This window comes from Bos indicus, chromosome 7 (genome assembly GCF_029378745.1).
Source record: "Bos indicus isolate NIAB-ARS_2022 breed Sahiwal x Tharparkar chromosome 7, NIAB-ARS_B.indTharparkar_mat_pri_1.0, whole genome shotgun sequence".
NCBI classification, from domain to species: Eukaryota; Metazoa; Chordata; class Mammalia; order Artiodactyla; family Bovidae; genus Bos; species Bos indicus.
In genome coordinates, this window is record NC_091766.1 from 49,392,033 (window position 1) to 49,416,842 (window position 24,810).

At 40.4% G+C, this 24,810-nt stretch overlaps 1 protein-coding gene across 4 annotated transcripts in view; it reads right to left on the reverse strand.

The window, feature by feature from the left end:
- Positions 1 to 326: 326 nt before the first annotated feature.
- Positions 327 to 24,810, reverse strand: part of CDC25C (cell division cycle 25C) — a 40,676-nt gene continuing 16,192 nt past the window's right edge. For 3 of the 4 annotated variants that reach the window (XM_070793661.1, XM_070793662.1, XM_019964994.2), the window contains 7 exons: positions 11,014 to 11,166; positions 9,962 to 10,063; positions 8,902 to 8,964; positions 7,516 to 7,614; positions 6,848 to 6,981; positions 6,316 to 6,427; positions 327 to 6,111 (listed from right to left, as the gene is read on the reverse strand). In XM_070793661.1, coding sequence (XP_070649762.1) covers positions 5,962 to 6,111; positions 6,316 to 6,427; positions 6,848 to 6,981; positions 7,516 to 7,614; positions 8,902 to 8,964; positions 9,962 to 10,063; positions 11,014 to 11,166 — 813 coding nt within the window. In that variant the 3' untranslated portion in view covers positions 327 to 5,961. The remainder of the gene's footprint in view (positions 6,112 to 6,315; positions 6,428 to 6,847; positions 6,982 to 7,515; positions 7,615 to 8,901; positions 8,965 to 9,961; positions 10,064 to 11,013; positions 11,167 to 24,810) is intronic. The other variant, XM_070793663.1, reaches the window with a different exon arrangement.

Genomic DNA, 24,810 nt, shown 5'->3' on the forward strand with positions numbered 1-24,810 from the left:
TCGCAGGGAGGGCGGCGCCGACACTCTCCCACCAGGGTCCCGGGCGCCGCCCTCCAACTCCAAAGCAGACGGACGCACCACGCGGTCTCTCCTACTAGACCCAGAGGGCTGCGGGGGTAGGGGCGAGCCAGGGTACGCGCCCCGGAGCAGCCGAGTCATTGTAGGAGCTGCCACTGGAAACTCGCCATCTCGGGGGTCCAAATTTTTTTTTTTTTTTTAAAGCATCCTATCTCACTTTCCGGAATCCGCTCTACCACCAAGAAACCACACCCCCACCCCCACCCCCCGCAAATGAAATCTTGTAACAAATGCACGAGGGCACTTGCATTTCAAGTTTTGGGGTTTTTCCCCTTAGAATCTGCACATCTCTGATATCATTTCCCCGCATCAGTATCTTCAGGAGTGAGATTCCGTTGTATTATTAACCCCAAGATTCTGCAGACAGGTGAAATGACCTTGCTGGGGACAGACTTGGGGGCCAGATCCCAGGACCTTTGCCAGACTAGACTCCTCCAAAATTCAGCCCCTTCAGTGTCATGAGGAAGAATGGAAGGATCAAACCTCCCTCAGACTAAACTGCGGAGATTTCCTTGGACGAAAGATCACTGAGAAAGATGGTTGGAGAGATCATTTAGGAGCCTCATCATTTTCAGAGGAGGGTTAGGAGAGCAAGCTACTCTACCAAGAGCAAATACCTAGGAGAAACCCAGGACTTCTACCCATAAAGATAAGGGTTATTTATTAGATCAATTTACTGGGCTGGTTCCCACCTGCTCCCCGGATAAAGACAGAGGCAGAATGGCTTCTAAGAATGAGAACTAAACAGTACTTAGGGAAGATGGTAATGAAAGGTATTGAAGGGTGTCCTCCCCCAATCCTCCAACCAAGCCCTCTCCTACTTCCACAGCCCAGCTGGCAGAGGGCCAGGAGGGAGGGTACTGAGAAGTACAATATAAACCTCTGAGATTTATTGGCTGCTGCTTCTGAATATGGCCATCCTGCTGTGGCCTCTGGGGGGCATTTGCCAATGTAATCAGCTCAGAAAGAGAGTCATTCCAGCCAGGGTGTAAATCACCCTTCACAAAGCTAGGAGAGAGACATGTGGTGCTAGATAAGGAAAGAGACTTATGTAGCCTCCTGTGCCCTTTCCTCCCTTCTCCTGCCCAGGGGGAGCTGATTCCTGGGCTGTAATGCACTTTAAATGGAGTTTGTGCTTCATTTTAATCTATATCTGCCCTGCCAGTCTTACAGGAGAGCTGTGAAAGTGAGCATCTGGCTACTCAGCTTTTATACAGGGCCTATTCCCCCCAACCCTCACCAGTCCCACCCTACCTCTGCGTACCTTTCCCAAGTCCTTCCCTCCAGTAAGATTAGGAAACTTGTGGCTGGGGAGCTGATAGCCCCCACTCTCTGCTTCACTCTGGCAATAGTTCCAACATGGGATTTACAAGGCAAAATGTAACAATATCAGGTGATTGGGATGCTAGGAAAGGGTGCTATGAATCAACAAGGATGTAGGAGGTGATCAAGGGGTGTTACCTCTGCACTCTCCTTCAGCAACCAAGGCAAATCGGTTTGGGGTAGGAGGGTAGGCTTAGAAAAGGCATTTGCTCACGGTGCCTACTCAGTGAGTCTACTCAATGCTCTCCCCACAAAAGGAACCAGGAAAGCAAAAGGAACAAGGTCAACTTGATGGGCTGAAAGCAATATCCAAAGCCACCCATAAAAGACCAGCCTCTGAGAGTAAATTAGATGTTTGGAGCATAATTCTGTCTGGGCACTGTTGTAAAGAGCTTGACATCATCGGGCCTTTAATGAGGATCGGTAACTAAGGCTGGTGGAGGGTTGAGGAAGCCTCTGCAAACAAATATGACTCCAAGACTAATATTGACAGCTCCTCCAGCATACTCTCTCCCCACCAACCATGTCCTTTGTGGCTGCCAACACCTGCTAGATAAGCAGCATTGCTGTTGGGAACCTTGTGGATAATGACAAATGAACCAATCCTTTCTACAAAGATGTTACTCAACCATCATTCAATTCAATAATGTCTTTTGAGGCTGATTATGAGCCCAGCTTTATGCCAGGTGCAAAAATGATTAAGACACAAACTGCCCTGGGAGGGCTTTGCAAGCCACTGATTGGGGCTCAAAGCTCTGTATCTTACTCCACTTTCATTTGTAATCTTGGTTTTCTGCCTTCTATCAAGACCTCTCTCACTGTTGGGCTTTAATTCCTGCCCTGCTGCTATCCTTAGCTAATCCAGGGTGTTAGCAGTTCAGTGAAAAACAGTTAAGAGAACAAGTTTTACAGACTACCTGGTTTCAATTGACATTATCAACACATGCTGGGTGACCTTGAGCATGTCACTTAATTTTTCTGTGCTTCAGTTTCTTCATCTGAAAAATAGCAGTATTTACTTTGTATAACAGTTTTGAGGATTAAACAAGTATATAGTGAGTAAAGGGTTTAGCTTAGTGCCAGGCACATAGCACACACGGAATATCACTGCAGGAGTTAATTATTCTATGAACTCAGTCAGCCCTTACCAGTCAACCTACAGTTTTGGAGTTGGAGGCTAGATCTTCTTCCTTTTGCTGAATATGCTAGTGGGCCAGAGTGCTTGTAGGGATTGAACAAGGAGAGTCATTTCTACCTTAAGGGCAGGAACTGTGACATATTTGAATGCTTGTGGTACTTAGAATTGACATCCCTAGAAAGAAACTAGTTAGTCCCTCACATTTGTCTGAACTGAATGGGGAAAGAAGATCCTCCATGCCTCTCACTTTATATATGGCTGGTAAGGAAAGGGAAATGCTTCCCTCTCTGTAGCAAAGGTTAGCCAGGTACTGGGGCTGAGATTGCAACCAGAAGTGTTTTCAGACCAAAAGGTTTCCATTCTTTATCACTTGACTTCATGCTGAATGAATACCAGTCAGTATAAGGACACCAGCACAGAGCTAACCCCTTCATAGCCTCATGCAAAAGTTTCTGGATTAGGGTCTTAGTATCTGCCCTTAGCTTCAGTTCCTAAGCTGAAGCAACCCTATGGCCCTGACTTCTCAAGAACCTATAACTGAGGCACTTACACATTTAACACCTAATACAATGCCAATTTAGAAAGACACATCGTTCCATCGATGAGGATTTGGTAACAGCAAAGTCCATTAACATTACAGACTCTGGAGCCATACTGCCTGGGTTCATATCTCAACTCTGGCATTCATTAGCTGTGGGACTTTAAACAAGTTACTCAGTCTCTCTGTTCCTCAATTTCTTTATTGGTAAAACATGTATAATAGTGACTACGTACTTGCCTCACAGGATTGTTGTGAAAATTAGTTTATTTATATAAAATGAGTAAATGTTTACTTGCAAGCAGTAAACAACTGAAAGGTTGTTAGCTACTATTATTATTGTTTCTGAAAATAACATGAATCACGTGACATGGTACCTGTACAGTGGGAAGATATTTCAAGAAACTATATGGGAAAATGTAGCCTTTTAGGCAAATATAATTTTCCACAAAGTAGATAGCTTTTTAAGTCCTGAAGGAAATGGCAACCCACTCCAGTATTCTTGCCTGGAGAATCCCATGACGGAGGAGCTTGGTGGGCTACAGTCCATGGGGTCGCAAAGAGTCGGACACGACTGAGCGACTTCACTTTCACTTATGTTTTACAACTCAGAACTTCCATTTAAGATCACTGAAATGTGAATACGTGTGCACCAGTCTCTTCCCAGGTAGGGGCTTGCTTCTCCCTTTCTGGGAAGAATTATAGGAAATGACCCACTAGGGTAGGCAGTCAGTCAGGGACCCCTCCTCACACTTGGAAGTGGAGGTGCTTCATGCAGTTTCCTGGTCAGGCGACTAAGCTCCTGCCTGTTGTGAGGAAGTATGTGGAGTGGGACAAAAGAACAGCATCTTTCCCTCAGCTGTCTCCACCTATTAAAGCAGCAGCTCTTCTCTCCATTTTCCCCCAGCCTGTCTGAGCTCTGAGCTCAAGGGCTCAGGACAGGCAGGTTCAAGCTAGGGGTAGAGACTGCAGGCTGCAGTGGCTGCCTTAGAGAATACAGCAGTGCCCTCTGCTGTGAGGCAAGCATGCAGCACTCTGGGAGAAGAGCGTTCTTGAACCTTACAAAAATCAATGCAGTCACTTGGGCACACTCTTCCCTCCCAATCATTTTTTAAAAAGTCTCCCTGCTCCAAATCTGGGAAGGTATCATTTTTGTCTCCATTCTATCTCAGGCTAGGCTTCACAGCCTTTTGTCCATTTCTAGTTCTGAGCTATCACTACTTACCAGGTTAATGCCACAGAATGACAATGTGCAATTCCACTGCCATCCAGGCCAAGTAGGGCTGTACTTTACTACACAGACAAAAACCTACTCACCTTAAAGAGCTCTAAAAAAGGAAAGCCTGAGGTAATGCTGAAGAGTGTAACTTAAAAATATCTTTCTGTGGATCCCTGGTTGGGGAACTAAGATATAAAATGTCAGACGGCACGGCCAAATTTTTTTTTTTAATTGATTAATTAAATTAAATAATCTTTCTGAAGTCTAACTGATCTTGCTTGGTACTTTTCTTTTCTTTCATTCTTATCTTCATATGGCACGGATGTCTACTTCCAACCATCCTAAATCTGTCTCTGTGAAACATGAAGTAGAGTGGAAAAAAAACTTTGGAAAATGGGAAAAGTCAAAACTCCACTGAGGCAGACTTTCCTGGTGATCCAGTGGTTGAGAATCTGCCTGCCAGTGCAGGGGACACAGGTTCAATCCCTGGTCTGGGAGACTCCACATGCTGCAGGGCAACTGGGCCTGTGCACCACAATTACTGACCCTGTACTCTCCAACGAAAAGCCACTGCAATGAGAAGCACCACAACTAGAGAGTAGCCCTCCAACACACTGCCCCCACTCTGCAACTAGAAGAAAGCCCGAGCAGCAGGAAAGGTCCAGTGCAGCCAAAAATAAATAAATAAATAAATATTTTTTAAATTCTATTGAGGCTGTAGATAAGGAACCTTTGGAATGCAACTCAGACCTATCACTTGGTCTTACAGAATGGCAATTATTTTGGTTTTCTGAGTCTTCATACCACAAAGAATTGAGTCTGGGGCACACTTTTAGGCAATTCATACCATGGAATGGTATAGGAAAGCAAAGTCTGGAACACTGCTGAAGAATTCCATTTAAAAGGTTTTCTTTAATTCCAGAGCTGTAGTTCTCAAGCCTTGACATGCATCACAATCACCTGAAAGGGAGATTTTTAAAACCCATATTTCTGTGCCCTAACTTCAGACATTCTGATTTAGTAGGTCTGGAGTGGGCTGTGAAAACCTGCATTTCAAGCAAAGTTCAGATAATGCTGATGGACCAGGGCCCAAACTTTGAGAACCATGGTCTGGAGAAAAGCACTTTGGCCTCAGCTATGAATAGAGATGGCCACATCTTTGTCTGAAGGAGTTTAAATGTGGTGATTACTTCCTTACATACATCTTCTAGGATTTTTTCTCATTCATCAATGTTTATATTTCCATTTTTTAAAAAAGAAGAGAGAGGGAGACAAAGAAGGAAAATACAGAGAAAGAAGATGGACAACTCTCTCAACACTCTCTTGCATAGCCAGAGCCCAGGAAAAAGATCTGGCTGACCTCTGAGAAGACGCAAGTAGTTAGCAAGAGGAATGCAACAGCCCCCTGAAGCAACATAAATCTCCATGCAACCCAAGGTTCCAACCTTAGAAAACTAGCTCGAGGACTTCCTCACTAGCCAGCAGCTCTACTAAAATGTAACCAATCCCATGCCTGAGATTTCATTAGTTTGGCAGCCTATTGGTTTGCTGACATCTTTTAACATATTACAATGAAAAGAGGCTGCATAGAAGATGGCCTCTTTCACCTCAGGGTTTCTACAGTGCCTTTTGGTGAGTCCCAGGCAGCCAGTAGGTGACCTGATATCATGGGCTCACATCCTTCACCAGTAAGGCAATCTGTTCCTGCAGCTGCCGCTCTCCTTCCCATGCTTTGCTCTGGTTTCGACACCTCAGCAGCTCAGCCTTATGGTCCTGGTGATGCATCGGGCAGTAGCTCTGTGGTTCACACAGCTCCTGAAAGGCAAGGGACAGAGTAAGGAATCCTCTTGATGCCTACAGTCTGCCCACGAGGTATAATAGAGATGCTACAGGGAATGGCTTAGAAGGAACAGCACTTTCTTCTCAGAGGGCTTTGCAGGCCCTGGGAGCTGCATGTTAAAGTTGGCTCCCCCAAGTCTGGGCTCCCCCATTGCCCCACATGCCCCATCCAAGATTTACCATATATTCTGGAAAGAAGTCTCTGTAGCCCCCTTTGAGGATGTATAGCTCTGGGTAGTACAGGGCAGGATACTGGTTCAGAGTCCTGTCCTCTTCTCTCAGAGAACGGCACCTTTAGAGAAAATCCAGAGATGGGTGAGATGGGAAAAAGCAAGTTCAGGATTCCATGGGTCATTCACTGGGGAAGGGAAGGAAGAATTGACTTTTCCTAACCCTCAAAAGGAACTCCAGATCTTATTTTTGCAAAACAAGGTGCAAGTAGCACCGCTCTTTCTCCTTTCCTCCATTGGTACCTAATTCCAAATCCCTTTTCCTTCACTACTTCAAACCTTTGAATTGTAGAAACTTCTTCCTTCCACCTCCTTAACATTCTTTTTTTTTTTTTTTTAACTTTATACATTCTTTAAAATATAGTGGAAATCATTCATTCTTTCAGTCTCTGTCTGAATTGGGCTGGGAAGGTTCCCTGGCTGTAAGTCCCAACTCAAGATCCATCACCCTCTCCATGCCCCCTCCTCGTGTAGACACTCACATTCGGGGACCCCTCTCAGAGGAGAATTCACAATGGAACACGATGACTATTCTTTTCTGGTTATCCCAAGGGACAATGGGTTTCTTCAGAAAGAAGTTATATAGTTCTTCTTGACTGTGCAAGTTTAATGCTCCCTGTAAAATAATTTTATTAAGTATTTCCTTAAGGGCGAGAGAACAGGGCCAACACTTAGAAATAACTGGAATACCATCTTGAAATATTTAGTTCAGGAAGACTAGACTATTAAGTACTTTCAGAGTGGAAATCTACCTGTATCTACCCACTGGGCCTGGCATGGAGCTTGGTTATATACTAGGTGCTCAATAAACATTTATAGAACAGAACTGCCTAAAGTGTAGGGATTATTGTGAGAAATGTCTGTAAGCATTAAGTGTTTGCCAAGTGCTGCTCAGTCTCTGGATTAATGTTTTTATTTCCAGGTAGGAGCTTTTGGCTTCTATAGGAAAGAGGCAGATTGGTCTAGGAGGGAAAGGGAAAGTAAATTGCTCAAGGTTCACAGAATTACAACAGGAATGAGGACTGACAACCCCGATGTATTCCAAATGTATAATGTTTGCCCTGGTTCCAGAGGTCACAGGACCCTTTGCCTAGACTTCTTAAGGGGTATCTCTAGCTCCTCCCCTGCTAAGTCCTCAATATAACCTTACCTGAATGTGTCCTCCCAGGTACTCATATGGATAGCGGCAATCGATGATATAAAACTTCTCAATCAGACCCTGGAACTCCCCTGATAGTAAGGCAGCCACCTGTACAGAAACTATGACTGAATACCCTGCCTCTTTGTAGGGAGAGAAGAGCCAGTTACCCAGTTCCTAATGTGTACTCCTTTTAGTCACTCAGGATCCCACTGTATGCCCAGCCTCCAAAGTCCCCCTATATTTGAAACATGGCAATGGTGCAACCGCCCCCCACCAACCCTCCTCAAGTAAGAGAATAAAACAGGCAATGGCCTTTTGGAGAACCAAAATAGTCAGTATTGCCAAGACACAAGGGAGAAGATTCAAGCTACTTATTTGGAGGAAGACACGGATGCAATCAATCTCTGAGAAGACACCCAAGGATTTCTGTAAGGGCACAGGTAGCAGCTAGAGGTCTCAATTTTACAAGAAGAAATGAGAAATGATTCCCCACCCTCCACCGTAAGATTAGGAAGCGAGTTTCTCAAAAGGGATATGAAGGAAAGGGTTGATATCCAGAGGAGGAAACTTAAGCTACGTGTGGTTATATAAATTGGTTCAAACTTTCCAGAGGAAACTTTGTAAATACTTATAAAAAAATAAATGTAATTACATTTTCAGCAAGTTCTTTTCTAGCATCTTAAGTAAACAGAAGTACATAAAGATAGGGCACAATAATGTTGATCTCACCATTGCTTTAGATTATCAAAATATTATAAATAACTTAAATACTCAATAAAAGAGGTTTAGTTAAAAAAGTTATATATTATCAGTATAACAGAATATTACATAGCCATCAAAGGGATAATATAGATTTTTTTAAAATGATATAGAAAGATGTTTACAATGACTTACTAAGCTAACTACAAAATTACATGATTATGATACTATTTTTATAAAACTTATTATACCAGAATAAAATCTGTAAGGCCATAAGGAAAGTCTTACTAGTGCTTATCTCTGATGGTGAAACCTATGGGTAAAGTGACAAAATAATTATTGCACAAACCAGAATACTTTTGAGAGTAACAGAGAGCACTATTAATAATATGCAGTAATAGGCATAAATGGAATTGCAACATGTAAACCAGGATGTAAGGCCAGCCTAATTGGGTGATTTTTACTTTTCTCCCTTCCCCTTCCTCCTTCCTTTCTTACGTAACAATTATATATCATTTGCTTAATTACAAACAAAGGTGACATATAAGAGAGACTTTTAACATAGCTTCAGCTGAGTACAGAGTCCACATGAGTGAACAAAGTGAAAGAAATACAAATGGAAGTGGGGATTTTAGGGACAGAATAGACCAGATGGCAGCTTATGTAACCAGTTACCATCTCCAGAAATCTGCTTACTGTTTCTGGGTTGACGTACTTCAGATCTTGGTGTTTCCCTGACACGGTTGGCAGTGCACATACCTAGAAATACCCAAGAGCTAAAAAAACAGCAAGTTCTCTATACCCAAATTTGAAATCATGACCCATATATTGTCCTATCCAAATGACATTTAAAACCCCAGATGCCTTCAGAAATCAATGGTCTCAATGTGCATATGCAACGATCCCATTTCTAAGAACTGAACCTAAGGAACTAATTATGAATGTTAAAAAATTCTTAGATTTAGCTGCAAATATAGTCCATCTTGGTGCAGTTCATAAGGAAAAATTGTAGAAGTAAATAACAAGAAAGGATTTATCAGGAAATTACAGGCAGCCAAAAAAAAAAAAAAAAAGAAATAGTGTGCTGCTATTAAAAGTGATGAAATGATGAAGAATTATTTATTACATGAAAAGATGTTCCTGATATATCAAAGGAGATGGAATAAAAACCTCAAAACAAGCATGGAAAAACAAAAAGTGTATTTGTGTACATGCATGTGTCTTTGTGAAAATACATACAGAGATATACACCAAAATATACACCAGAAATATACACCAAAAAAATAGTAAACAAAAACAATAATACTCTGATAAGATCTGGGGTAGATTCCATTTTCTATCTTTTCTGTAGTCACCAAATATGATTTATATAATTTTTAAATATGTTTTTTAAAAAAGTAGAAAGCTTCATATTTGGGACTTCCCTGGCAGTCCAGTGATTAAGACTGTGCTTCCACTGCAGGGGACACAGGTTCGACCACTGGTTAGGGAACTAAGGTTCCACATGCCATAGGGCACCACCAAAAAACAGAAAAAAGAAAGCCTCATACTTTTTCTACTTCTGTAGATATTTCCAGAGTGAATAAGGGATACTTTCTCATGAAAGGCTTAGGGCCTATATCTACCACTACAGCACCTTCAGGTTATCAGTGAGCACTTGCTAAAGATGCATATTAATTAAACTTAGTGTCCTCTGCAAGCAGATAAGATTCAGATCCAAAATACAGGATGAAATATATGGTGCAACCAAACTCACCTTGGAGAAATCACCAATCAGAGGCCCCTGGTTTGAATCTTCCTCCAGCATCTGAGTCATATTGATGTCACAGAGGGAGACCATTTTCTTTAGACCTAAGCCCTGAAGACAAGATTCCCCCGACCCCAATCCTCATGTTAAAGGTTTAAAAACCAAGGGAAGTAAGGAGTGTAGGGAGATTCATTAAAAATATGCATACTCTTTGATCTAATAATTCCGCTTGTTTTACTAAGAAAATAAAGACATGTAGAAAGATTTGGCTATTAAGGAGGTTTACAATAGAGAAAAATTACTAATAAATTAAATGATCAGTAACAGGATCTTGGTTAAACAAATCACATCCACACATTATTGATTACTATTAGGGAATAAAAAGTAAGCTGTAAATTAACTTCATTAACTTGAAAATATCACATCATTAAGTAGGTTAGAAAACATGTACTTTGTAATGCCTCTTTAATAAAAGAAAAAATATATTTGCATTAAAAAAAATCTGAAAGGCTATACATTATTAACAGTAATTATCTCTGGCCTGTGTGATTATGTACATTTTGCAATGGCTTCTTTTTGCTTATTTGAATTTTCTATTTTTCTATAATGTCATACACTGATTTCATAAAATAGCCAAATGTATTGAGATTTCTTTTTTAAAGGAGAGATACAGGATGAGGACTAAGTTTTTCAGAATTTGCTTTCCAGCAAACCAGTGTGCTCTATGATGTTATTTCTGTCCAAATGCCTATAAAACAGCAATAAATATCCTTCTCAATCACAGTTCCCTTGTATTCTCTCAGATCTTAAAAAAGGTGGTTGGGAAGACAATACAATGATATCATTTCAAAAATTATAATAACATATTTATTATTAAATACTTTATATATGGGTGCAGATGTAGAAAAGGAAAATGGAAAGAGGAGATAAAAGTAAAAGTACAAGGCCAAAAGCTATGCAAAAGCAACCCCCAACCCAGAAAAGTGGAGAAGATGAGATAAAGATTAAAGAGACTGTCTTTTTTAAAAGTTTCTGACAAAAAAAAGAAAAAAAAGTCTTACCTTTCCGAGCTCTTTTTGGTTTGAACAATACTTCTTTTTTAGTTTATCTGGTATTGTGCTGTCCTTGAATTTTACCACCTGCTTCAAACTTGGACTGTTTAAGCTGTCTGGCAATGATGAGGAGCGATACAGGGAGCTCCAGTTCAGAGGTGGCTGTTTGGAAACATGAAACCCCAAAGTTCTTATTCCTTAAAGTGTATCTTCAGGCCAGCACTGTGAACCTCCCCTGGGAGGTTGTTAGCAATGCAGAATCCCAGATGTTAGGCTTCTTCCCAAACCTGATGAATTAAAATTTGCACTCTAACAAGATGCCCAAGTGATTCCTAGAAACACTTAAGTTTGAGAAACAAGCCCCAGGTAAGGAACCTGTCCTCCCTTCCTCATTAACACGTTCTCCTCAGACTCCATGATGTTCCATCTCTAAGACATTTTAACTCCAGCCAAATTCTCAACCTGATCATCATATATACAATAGTTGTAGAAAAAAGCAAATGCAAGCTTAATTCCTCTAGTCATATGATAGCTTCTCTATGGGATCCTAAGACCCTGACTATCAAGATTTAAGAATCCCAACAAAACTGAAAATAACAAGCCAAAAAAGCAAGCCTGGGTGAAAAGTACTATGAAGCAAGAGTATATAGTTGTCCCTTGAGACAACTGTGAGGTATCTGTGAGAGGCTGGTTCCAGGACTCCCACAGATACTAAAATCTGGGGGTGCTCAAGTCCCTTATTTAAAATCATGTAGTATATTCTATGAACATCCCTCTGTACATTTATTTTATTTATTTATTTATTGACCATGCTGCACAGCATGTGAAATCTTAGTTTCCTGACCAGGGGTCAAACCTATGCCCCATGCAGTTGAACTGCAGAGTGGTTAACCCAGGGAATTCCCTCTTATATATTTTAAATCATCTCCAGATTGCTTATAATATGTGTGTGTGCATGTGTGTGCGTGTGCACGCACACTCATGCATGCATGCTAAGTCACTTTAGTCGTGTCTGACTCTGCAACCCCGTGGACTATAGTCTGCCAGGTTCCTCTGTCCATGGATTTTCCAGACAAGAATACTGGAGTGGATTGCCATGCCCTCCTCCAGGGGATCTTCCTGACCCAGAGATCGAACCCACATCTCCAGCATTGGCAGGTGGACTTTTTACCACTGTGCTACCTGGGAAGCCCGCTTATAATACCTATACAATGTAAATGCTATGTAAATAGTTTTCCATGTAGGCAAATTCAAGCTTGCTTTTTGGAACTTCCTTCAGGGGGAAAAAAGAAAACTTAAAAATTTTTTTTCAATCTATGGAGTGAAAGAGAAAAACTATCATTAAGGCTTAAAAGAGGTTGGTTAATGTGGGAAGAAAAACAGCAAAATAAGCATCATGCAAGGGAAAAGGAAATAATAGAATCTAATATCAAGATGAGGACCAGATGGCTTTACAGCTGAATTCTACCAAAAATTTAGAGAAGAGCTAACACCTATCCTACTCAAACTCTTCCAGAAAATTTCAAAGGAAGGTAAACTTCCAAGCTCCTTCTATGAGGCCACCATCACCCTAATACCAAAACCAGACAAAGATGCCACAAAAAAAGAAAACTACAGGTCAATATCACTGATGAACATAGATGCAAAAATCCTTAACAAAATTCTAGCAAACAGAATCCAACAACATATTAAAAAGATCATACATCATGACCAAGTGGGCTTTATCCCAGGGATGCAAGGATTCTTCAATATCTGCAAATCAATCAATGTAATACACCACAGTAACAAACTGAAAAATAAAAACCATATGATTATCTCAATAGATGCACAGAAAGCCTTTGACAAAATTCAATATCCATTTATGATAAAAACCCTCCAGAAAGCAGGCATAGAAGGAACATACCTCAACATAATAAAAGCTATAAAAGACAAACCCACAGCAAACATTACCCTCAATGGTGAAAAATTGAAAGCATTTCCCCTAAAGTCAGGAACAAGACAAGGGTGCCCACTCTCACCACTACTATTCAATATAGTTTTGGAAGTTTTGGCCACAGCAATCAGAGCAGAAAAAGAAATAAAAGAAATCCAGATTGGAAAAGAGGAAGTAAAACTCTCAGTTTGCAGATGACACGATTCTCTACACAGAAAACCCTAAAGATTCCACCAGAAAATTACTAGAGCTAATCAATGAATATAGTAAAGTTGCAGAATATAAAGTCAACACACAGAAACCCCTTGCATTCCTGTACACTAATAATGAGAAAATAGAAAGAAGCCAGAAAGAAAAACACCAATACAGTATACTAACGCATATATATGGAATTTAGAAAGATGGTAACAATAACCCTGTATATGAGACAGCAAAAGAGACACTGATGTATAGACCAGTCTTTTGGACTCTGTGGGAGAGGGAGAGGGTGGGATGATTTGGGAGAATGGCATTGAAATACATATAATATCATATATGAAACAGGTTGCCAGTCCAGGTTCGATGCACGATACTGGATGCTTGGGGCTGGTACACTGGGACGACCCAGAGGGATGGTATGGGGAGGGAGGAGGGAGGAGGGTTCAGGATGGGGAACACATGTATACCTGTGGTGGATTCATTTTGATATTTGACAAAACCAATGCAATATTGTAAAGTTTAAAAATAAAATAAAAAAAAAAAGAAAATAGAAAGAAATTAAGGAAACAATTCCATTCACCATTGCAACGAAAAGAATAAAATACTTAGGAATATATCTACCTAAAGAAACTAAAGACCTATATATAGAAAACTATAAAACACTGATGAAAGAAATCAAAGAGGACACAAATAGATGGAGAAATATACCATGTTCATGGATTGGAAGAATCAATATAGTGAAAATGAGTATACTACCCAAAGCAATTTATAGATTAAATGCAATCCCTATCAAGCCACCAATGGTATTTTTCACAGAACTAGAACAAACAATTTCACAATTTGTATGGAGATACAAAAAACCTTGAATAGCCAAAGCAATCTTGAGAAAGAAGAATGGAACTGGAGAAATCAACCTGCCTGACTTCAGGCTCTACTACAAAGCTACAGTCATCAAGACAGTATGGTACTGGCACAAAGACAGAAATATAGATCAATGGAACAAAATAGAAAGCCCAGAGCTAAATCCACACACCTATGGACACCTTATCTCTGACAAAAGAGGCATGAATATACAATGGAGAATAGACAATCTCTTTAACAAGTGGTGGTGGGAAAACTGGTCAACCACTTGTAAAAGAATGAAACTAGGACACTTTCTAATACCATACACAAAAATAAACTCAAAATGGATTAAAGATCTAAATGTAAGACCAGAAACTATAAAACTCCTAGAGGAAAACATAGGCAAAACACTCTCTGACATAAATCACAGCAGGATCCTCTATGACCCACCTCCCAGAGTAATGGAAATAAAAGCAAAAATAAACAAATGGGACCTAATTAAACTTAAAAGCTTTGTACAACAAAGGAAACTATAAGCAAGGTGAAAAGACAGCTTTCAGAATGGGAGAAAATAACAGCAAACAAAGCAACGGACAAAGAATTAATCTCAAAAATATATACAAGCAACTCCTGCAGCTCAATTCCAGAAAAATAAATGACCCAATCAAAAAGTGGGCCAAAGAAATAAACAGACATTTCTCCAAAGAAGACATACAGATGGCTAACAAACACATGAAAAGATGCTCAACATCACTCATTATCAGAGAAATGCAAATCAAAACCACAATGAAGTACCATTTCACACCGGTCAGAATGGCTGCTATCCAAAAGTCTACAAACAATAAATGCTGGAGAGGGTGTGGAGAAAAGGGAACCATCTTACACTGTTGGTGGGAATGCAAACTATTCTCCACCATGGAGAACAGTGTGGCGATTCCTTAAAAAACTGGAAATAGAACTGCCATATGACCCAGCAATCCCACTGCTGGGCATACACACTGAGGAAACCAGAATTGAAAGAGACATTTGTACCTCAATGTTCATTGCAGCACTGTTTCTAATAGCCAGGACATGGAAGCAACCTAGATGTCCATCAGCAGATGAATGGATAAGAAAGCTGTGGTACATATACACAACAGAATATTACTCAGCCATTAAAAAGAATACATTTGAATCAGTTCTAATGAGGTGGATGAAACTGGAGCCTATTATACAGAGTGAAGTAAGCCAGAAAGAAAATCACCAATTCAGTATATTAATGCATGTATATGGAATTTAGAAAGACGGTAACGATAAACCTATATGCGAGACAGCAAAAGAGACACAGATGTATAGAACAGCCTTTTGGACTCTGTGGGAGAAGGCGAGGGTGGAATGATTTGAGAATAGCATTGAGATATGTATACTATCATATGTGAAACAGATCACCAGTCCAGGTTCCATGCATGGGACAGGGTGCCCAGGGCTGGTGCACTGGGATGACTCAGAGGGATGGGATGGGGAGGGAGGTTGGAGGAGGGTTCAGGATGAGGAACATATGTACACCCATGGCTGATTCATAACAATGTATGGCAAAACCACTACAATATTGTAAAGTAATTAGTTTCCAATTAAAATAAATAAATTGAAAAAAAATATCAGGATGACCATTATAGGATTGATACTATGAAGCCTATCAGGAAAAAAAAAATGGATTAAATACCATGGGAGCTGCTTGCCCAGGAATAGACTAAGTACAGAAGTATAGACTAATTGTCTCTTTGAAAGATATGATATGGGTGTTATATACCCAGATGCAGGGGGATATATTAAAAGATCTCTGATAGCAACTTTAAACTAATCCAAGATTCTTATCCTCTGTTTTCCTTCTTTATATACTTATCTCACTAACTGCCATGGATTGATTTAGAAGCAGGCTAGACCATAAGAGAGTCAAAATTGGAAAACATATTGATAGTCAATGGTTTCTGAGAGAAGAAAGTAAGAACATCAGTAATTTACTGTACAACACAATAACTACATCTACACAACAGTATTTGTCACACCCATGGTCCTGTCTAAAGAAAACTTGATTGTTCATGGTACCAGTTAAAGGTACAGATCACATTTGATATACCAACATTCTATACCTACTTTTTCCCTTGGACCCCTGTCAGTCAACGCCCTATAGTCTCCACAATCCTACTGCAAGCCACTGGTGACTGGACCATATTGCTGACTGAACACTCCTATTTAGTGGTCAAAAATATGTAAACATAATCTGGGTCAACCAGGTTCCCTCTCTGGGAGTCAAACTTGCAAAATGTCAAAATAATTAGGCAGCAGGAGAAGGCAATGGCACCCTACTCCAGTACTGTTGCCCGGAAAACCCCATGGATGGAGGAGCCTGGTAGGCTGCAGTCCATGGGGTCGCTAAGAGTCAGACACGACTGAGCGACTTCACTTTCACTTTCCACTTTCATGCACTGGAGAAGGAAATGGCAACCCACTCCAGTGTTCTTGCCTGGAGAATCCCATGGACGGAGAAGCCTGGTAGGCTGCAGTCCATGGGGTCGCACAGAGTTGGACACGACTGAAGCGACTTAGCAGCAGCAGCAGCAGAAGCCAAAGTTTTATTAAAAGGAAGGAGCCAAGAGATACAGTCAAGGTCATGACACCAATGATGAATGGATGGATGAACCAAAGGTATAATGGTAGAGGAGATGTGGTAAAGAACCGAGAAGCAGGCTACCCAGCCTCCATGAATGACTTCCCTTCGTATTACTACAGTTTTGCCCTGAGAAGAATGCAGGAGAAAGCTAGATCAGAATTTCAAATTTGCTGGCCTTAGTCAACCTTTGTTTCTTTAACCAAAAGAGCCTCTCTAGAACACACTGTAATTATTAAGCAAAGAGTTCATTTTAAAGAGTTTGAATTAACTATCTACTAAGTGAAATGTATCCATTTATTAGCATTACATCTAAGAAATCTTTGCCTAGCATAGGGTCACAAACATTCTTCTGTTTTTTTCTTCAGCTGTTCTGCACTCTTATGTTTAGGCCCATGATTCATTTTGTGTAAAGTTATATATATGATATGAAGTATAGATTGAAATTTTTGTTTTTCACATGGATTTTCCGTTGCTCCAGCACAATTTGTTGAAAAGACTATGCTTTCTGCATTTAATTGTTTTTGTATCTTCGTCTATTATCAATCGACCATACATGCATGGGTCTATTTCTCAAATCTCTATTCTGTTGCACTGAAGTTTTAGGATATTGGTAGCTATTATGATGGCAATAATGAGGGTGATAAACATCTCTTTGGGTTTCATATAGTCCAAAGACAAGAAGCCAGAAATAAACGTTCACAGAAAACTATTTCAACAAACAGAAACAGCCACTACTGCTTTGATAGGTTATTTCCAATACATTTATATAAAAACAAATGGCTGCTGCTGCTGCTGCTGCTAAGTAGCTTAAGTTGTGTCCGACCCTGTGCGACCCCATAGATGGTAGCCTATCAAAGCTATCCCCGTCCCTGGGATTCTCCAGGCAAGAACACTGGAGTGGGTTGCCATTTCCTTCTCCAATGCATGAAAGTGAAAAGTGAAAGTGAAGTTGCTCAGTTGTGTCCAACTCTTAGCGACCCCATAGATTGCAGCCTACCAGACTCCTCCATCCATGGGGTTTTCCAGGCAAGAGTACTGGAGTGGGTTGCCATTGCCTTCTCCAAACAAATGGCAACTGACTGCAAAGAGTGTAAGTGCTAAGTCATAGAGGAACAATGATAATGATACTTTAGCTTTGTCTAGCTAGTCAGGAGTTTCCCAGTGTCCAGAAGCTGGTGAGGGTAGATCCTAGGACCAACTGCAGCCTAGAGGCTCTGCACGATTTCTCTCCTACCTACCTCTCCTTTCCTACCTCAGGCAACTTTTTCCCTCACTCACATTGGTTTCTCAGCTCCTTGAACACACTAGTATCTTTTCACCTTGGGACTTTGGCACTTAACAATATTCCTTTGTCATGGAACAATCTAGCTATGTATGGTTCTTTATTGACTCCTGTCATGTACAGTTCCTTATCAGTTCAGTTCAGTCACTCAGTCGTGTCTGAACTTGCAACTCCATGAACTGCGGCACACCAGACTTCCCTGTCCATCACTAACTCCCAGAGCTTGCTCAAACTTATGTCCATCGAGTTGGTGATGCCATCCAGCCATCTCATCCTCTGTTGTCCCCTTGTCCTCCTGCTTTCAATCCTTCCCAGCTTCACGGTCTTTCCCAATGAGTCAGTTCTTCACATCAGGTGGCCAAAGTATTGGAGCTTCAGTGTCAGCATCAGTCCTTCCAATGAATATTCAGGACTGATTTCCTTTAGGATTGACTGGTTTGATCTCCTTGCTGTCCAAGGGACTCTCAAGAGTCTTCTCCAACACCACAGTTCAAAAGCATCCATTCTTCAGCACTCAGCTTTCTTTATGGTCCAACTCTTACACCCATACCTGACTATCGGAAAAACCATAGCTTTGACTAGACAGATCTTTATTGGCAAAGTAATGTCTCTGTTTTTTAATATGCTATCTTGGTTAGTCATAGCTTTTCTTCCAAGGACCAAGCGTCTTTTAATTTCATGATTGTAGTCACCATCTGCTGTGATTTTGGAGCCCAAGAAAATAGTCTCTCACTGTTTCCACTGTTTAGCCATCTATTTGCCATGAAGTGATGGGACTGGAGGCCATGATTTTTGTTTTTTGAATGTTGAGTTTTAAGCCAGCTTTTTCACTCTCCTCTTTCACTTTTGTCAAGAGGCTCTTTAGTTCCTCTTTACTTTCTGTCATTAGGGTGGTGTCATCTGCATATCTGAGGTTATTGATATTTCTCCCCCAATCTTGATTCCAGCTTGTGCTTCATCCAGTCTGGCATTTCACATGATGTACTCTGCATATAAGTTAAATACGCAGAATGACAATATACAGCCTTGATGTACTCCTTTTCCTATTTGGAACCAGTCTGTTGTTCCATGTCCAGTTCTAACTATTGCTTCTTGACCTGAATATCGATTTCTCAGGAGGCAGGTAAGGTGGTTTGGTATTCTTAGAATTTTCCACAGTTTATTGTGATCCACACAGTCAAAAGCTTTATCATAGTCAATGAAGCAGATGTTTTTCTGGAATTCTCTTGCTTTTTTCTGTGATCCAGTGGATGTTGGCCATTGGATCTCTGGTTCCTCTTCCTTTTTCTAAATCTAGCTTGAACATCTTAAAGTTCTTGGTTCATGTACTGTTGAAGCCTAGCTTGGAGAATTTTGAACATTACTTTGCTAGTGTGTGAGATGAGTACAATAGTGCAGTAGTTTGAACATTCTTTGGCATTGCCTCTCTTTGGGATTGGAAGGAGTTGATAGTTCCTTATCAACTCACCCTAATTCATCCAGGACTTTCTCACTTTTAGAATGAAAGTCCCATGTCCTGAGAACCCCCTCAGTTTCAGGCAAACTGGGACAGTTCATGAATCTGTTCTCAACTAAATATCTCCTGCTTGAGGAGGCCTTTCCTAATTACCTCCATTTAAAGGTTTCCTTCTGTCAAGACGCTATATTGGTCCCTATTTCGTTTCCTACATTACACTTGGACAATTTGTAATAGTTAAATTATTTTGTCTCTGTCACAGTCATTTGCAATTTGGCTACTAAGCATCCTATTTTAGTAAAATCTCAAATTAGACAGAACGAAGACTTGCCTCCTGATAAGAAGACAAAAGGGGACAGATAATCCCTTTTCCGTTCTCTTATAGTCAACTTCATATTCTTGACTGGATTTTGAACCTTGAGAAACAATACAAAAGCACAGCACTGGTTAAGACGTTTTTATGCTGCATCACAATGGACAATATAGTGGGTGGCAGCAATGTCCCTGACCAAGAGTCCAGCAGCAAGGTGGGTTATGTTCTGTGGCAGGGGGCCAGTAATAGTGGCACTGAGCATTTAGCCAGCAAGTGGTGGCTTCCAGAGCACAACGTTCCTATAGTAGCACTTTGGCTGGGCCTCATCTTATTTTCCAAACTTCCTGATAATTTTCCAAGTTCCTCAATATCTTCCAGAAAAATCTTTTTTCTGCCTGAGGTAACTAGAATCTATTTCTGTTATTTGCAACCAAGAACTCAAACTAAGTTCATCTAGTAAGTTGATGAACATGTTTTTTGGTTTTGGGTTTTTGTGTCTCTATGTCAGGAATATAAACCCCAAGAGGGCACAAACCTAGAGTGTTTTGTTCACCATTGTATCACAGTGCCTGACGCTTAACAAGTGTCAACAGGGTTTTTTTTTTTTTATAAGAAATGAATCAAAAATCACAAAGGTTATACCAATCTCCTTGCTTTATAAGGTATCCCATTCCATTTAGCATCAAAGAGATAAACCAGTAACAGACAATCCCTATACTTTTTCTAACCTAAAATCTACTGCAATGCAGTCTTAAACAGTAGGCTCTCAACAAAAAATTACTTTATAAGAGTCATAATCCAAGAAAACAAGCCATTGGTCTTTAATATTTATTAAAGACCAATAAAATAAATACCTAACAGCCACATGTTATTCTTCCATGTAAACAAACAAAATTACAGAGTGTTTACTGGGGTGAGTCTATTTTAAATTCACTGTCATATAATGTTTATATTGTACAATTCAAAATGAACAAAGTTTCTAAGACTGTGAAAGATCATCAATCAGCAAAGAAAGATTCAATTTTGTTCAGTTATTGTACTTATAATTTCACAAAAGCAGTTTAAATACTTCAGAAAAATTTCAAACAATAAAATTGAAAACAAAAGAATTTTCTTTTTAATCAACATTAAATTCAACTTTATTACGTTAATAACTATTGAGACTTGTCTGTATTAATGCCAACATTTTACAAATACGAAGACTAACTTGTATTTCAAGAGCAACATTAAGGTTCATTTCACAATGGGCTTTTTTGTTTTTTTCCAAAAGGCCTAGTAGCATTTTCCCCATGCTAACTATCCCTAACTTTCTTTTTCCACAGATCTACTCTCCATAATCAGCAAGTCCTCAAAAATGTTTTCTTTAGGAAGGTCACTGTCAATTCTCCCAATACCCAGTATGTCCCTTTTCGATTGTTATCTTGGTTCTGTTGTTTTCCCACAAACCAAGGAAATTAAAAGAAAACAGAATTTAATTTAGTGGGAGGGGGGTTCAGGATGGGGGGACATATGTGCACCCATGGCTGATCCATGTCGATGTAAGGCAAAAACCATCATAATACTGTAAAGTAATTATCCTCCAACTAAAATTAATTAGTTTTTTAAAAATAACATTAAAAATTACATTTTTTAACTTCAATTTATAGTGCAGTGGCTCCCAGACTTTAGTGTGCATCAAAATCACCTGGAGGAACTACTGAACTAGATTACTGGGCCCCACTCACTTCCTTGGTGGCTCAGACGCTAAAGCGTCTATCTTCAATGTGGGAGACCCAGGTTCAATCCCTGGGTTGGGAAGATTCCCTGGAGAAGGAAATGGCAATCCACTCCAGTACTATTGCCTGGAAAATCCCATGGACAGAGGAGCCTGGTAGGATACAGTCCACGGGGTCGCAAAGAGTTGGACACGACTGAGCGACTTCTCTTCACCCACACAGATTCTGATTTAGATCTGGGGTCAGTTCAGTTCAGTTCCTCACTCATGTCTGGCTCTTTGCAACCCCATGGACTGCAGCATGCCAGGCTTCCCTGTTCATCACTAATTCCCAGAGCTTGCTCAAACTCATGTCCATCCAGTTGATGATGTCATCCAACCACCTCGTCCTGTGTCTTCCCCTTCTCCTCCTGCCTTCAATCTTTCCCAGCATCAAGGTCTTTTCCAGTGAGTCAGTTCTTTACATCAGGTAGCCAAATAATGGAGCTTCAGCTTCAGCATCAGCCCTTACGATGAATATTCAGGACTGAGTTCCTTTAGGATTGACTGGTTTGATCTCCTTGAAGTCCAAAGGACTCTCAAGAGTCTTCTCCAACACCACAATTCAAAAACATCGATTCTTCGGCGCTCAGCTTTCCTTATGATCCAACTCTCACATCCAACCAGGACTACTGGAAAAACCATAGCTTTGACTAGACAGATCTTTGTCAGCAAAGTAATGTCTCTGCTTTTTAATATGCTATCCAGGTTTGTCATAGCTTTTCTTCCAAGGAGCAAGCGTCTTTTAATTTCACGGCTGCAGCCACCATCTGCAGATTTTGGAGCCCCAAAAAATAAAGTCAGCCACTGTTTCCACTGTTTCTCCATCTATTAGCCATGAAGTGATGGGACAGGATGCCATGATCTTCGTTTTCTGAATGTTGAGTTTTAAGCCAACTTTTTCACTCTCCTTTTTCATTTTCATCAAGGGGCTCTTTAGTTCTTCTTCACTTTCTGCCATAAGGGTGGTGTCATCTGCATATCTGAGGTTATTGATATTTCTCCTGGCAATCTTGATTCCAGCTTGTGCTTCTTCCAGCCCAGCGTTTCTCATGATGTACTCTGCATTTAAGTTAAATAAGCAGGGTGACAATATACAGCCTTGATGTACTCCTTTTCCTATTTGGAACCAGTCTGTTGTTCCATGTCCAGTTCTAACTGTTGCCTCCTTACCTACATACAGGTTTCTCAAGAGGCAGGTCAGGTGGTCTGGTATTCCCATCTCTTTCAGAATTTTCTACAGTTTATTGTGATCCACACAGTCAAAGGCTTTGTCATAGTCAATAAAGCAGAAATAGATGTTTTTCTGGAACTTTCTTCCTTTTTTGATGCTCCAGCAGATGTTGGCAATTTGATCTCTGGTTCCTATGCCTTTTCTAAAACCAGCTTGAACATCTGGAAGTTCATGGTTCACGTATTGCTGAAGCTTGGCTTGGAGAATTTTGAGCATTACTTTACCAGTGCATGAGATGAGTGCAATTGTGTGGTAGTTTGAGCATTCTTTGGCATTGCCTTTCTTTGGGATTGGAATGAAAACTGACCTTGTCCAGTCCTGTGGCCACTGCTGAGTTTTCCAAATTTGCTGGCATATTGAGTGCAACACTTTCACAGCATCATCTTTTAGGATTTGAAATAGCTCAACTGGAATTCCATCCCCTCCACTAGCTTTGTTCGTAGTGATGTTTCCTAAGGCCCACTTGACTTCACATTCCAGGATGTCTGGCTCTAGGTGAGTGATCACACTATTGTGATTATCAGGGTCGTGAAGATCTTTTTTGTACAGTTCTTCTGTGTATTCTTGCCATCTCTTCTTAATATCTTTTGCTTCTGTTAGGTCCATACCATTTCTGTCCTTTATTGAGTCCACCTTTGCATGAAATGTTCCCTTGGTATCTCTAATTTTCTTGAAGAGATCTCTAGTCTTTCCCATTCTATTGTTTTCCTCTATTTCTTTGCATTGATCGCTAAGGAAGGCTTTCTTATCTCTCCTTGCTATTCTTTGGAACTCTGCATTCAGATGCTTATATCTTTCCTTTTCTCCTTTGCTTTTTGCTTCTCTTCTTTTCACAGCTATTTGTAAGGCCTCCTCAGACAGCCATTTTGTCTTTTTGCATTTCTTTTTCTTGGGAATGGTCTTGATCCCTGTCTCCTGTACACTGTCACAAACTCCATCCATAGTTCATCAGGCACTCTGTCTATCAGATCTAGTTCCTTAAATCTATTTCTTACTTCCACTGTATAATCCTAAGGGATTTGATTTAGGTCATACCTGAATGATCAAGTGGTTTTCCCTACTTTCTTCAATTTAAGTCTGAATTCGGCAATAAGGAGTTCATGATCTTAGCCACAGTCAGCTCCCGGTCTTGTTTTTGCTGATTGTATAGAGCTTCTCCATCTTTGGATGCAAAGAATATAATCAATGTGATTTTGGTGTTGGTCAGCTGGTGATGTCCATGTGTAGAGTCTTCTCTTGTGTTGTTGGAAGAGGGGGTTTGCTATGACCAGTGTGTTCTCTTGGCAAAACTCTATTAGCCTTTGCCCTGCTTCATTCTATACTCCAAGGCCAAATTTGCCTGTTACTCCAGGTGTTTTTTGACTTCCTACTTTTGCATTTCAGTCCCCTATAATGAAAAGGACATCTTTTTCAGGTTTTAGTTCTAAAAGGTCTTGCAGGTCTTCATAGAACCATTCAAATTCAGCTTCTTCAGCATTACTGGTCAGGGGAAAGACTTGGATTACCATGATATTGAATGGTTTCCCTTGGAAACGAGCAGAGATCATTCTGTCGTTTTTGAGATTGCATCCAAGTACTGCATTTCAGACTCTTTTGTTGACTATGATGCCTACTCCATTTCTTCTAAGGGATTCCTGCCCACAGAAGGTCTTCTACGTCATCACAGAACCATTCAACTTCAGCTTCTTCAGCGTTAGTGGTTGGGGCATAGACTTAGATTACTGTCATATTGAATGGTTTGCCTTAGAAACGAACAGAAATCATTCTGTCATTTTTGAGATTGCACCCAAGTACTGCATTTCAGACTTTTTTGTTGACTCTGAGGGCTATTCCATTTCTTCTAAGGGATTCTTACCCACAGTAGTAGATATAATGGTCATCTGAATTAAATTCATCCATTCTGGTCCATTTTGGTTCACTGATTCCTAAAATGTCAATGTTCACTCTTGCCATCTCCTGTTTGACCACTTCCAATTTACGTTGATTCATGGATCTAACACTCCAGATTCCTATGCATTATTGTTCTTTACAGCATTGGACTTTGCTTCCATCATCAGTCACATCCACAACTGGATGTTATTTTCGCTTTGGCTCCATTTCTTCATTCTTTCTGGAGTTTTTCTCCACTCTTCTCCAGTAGCATA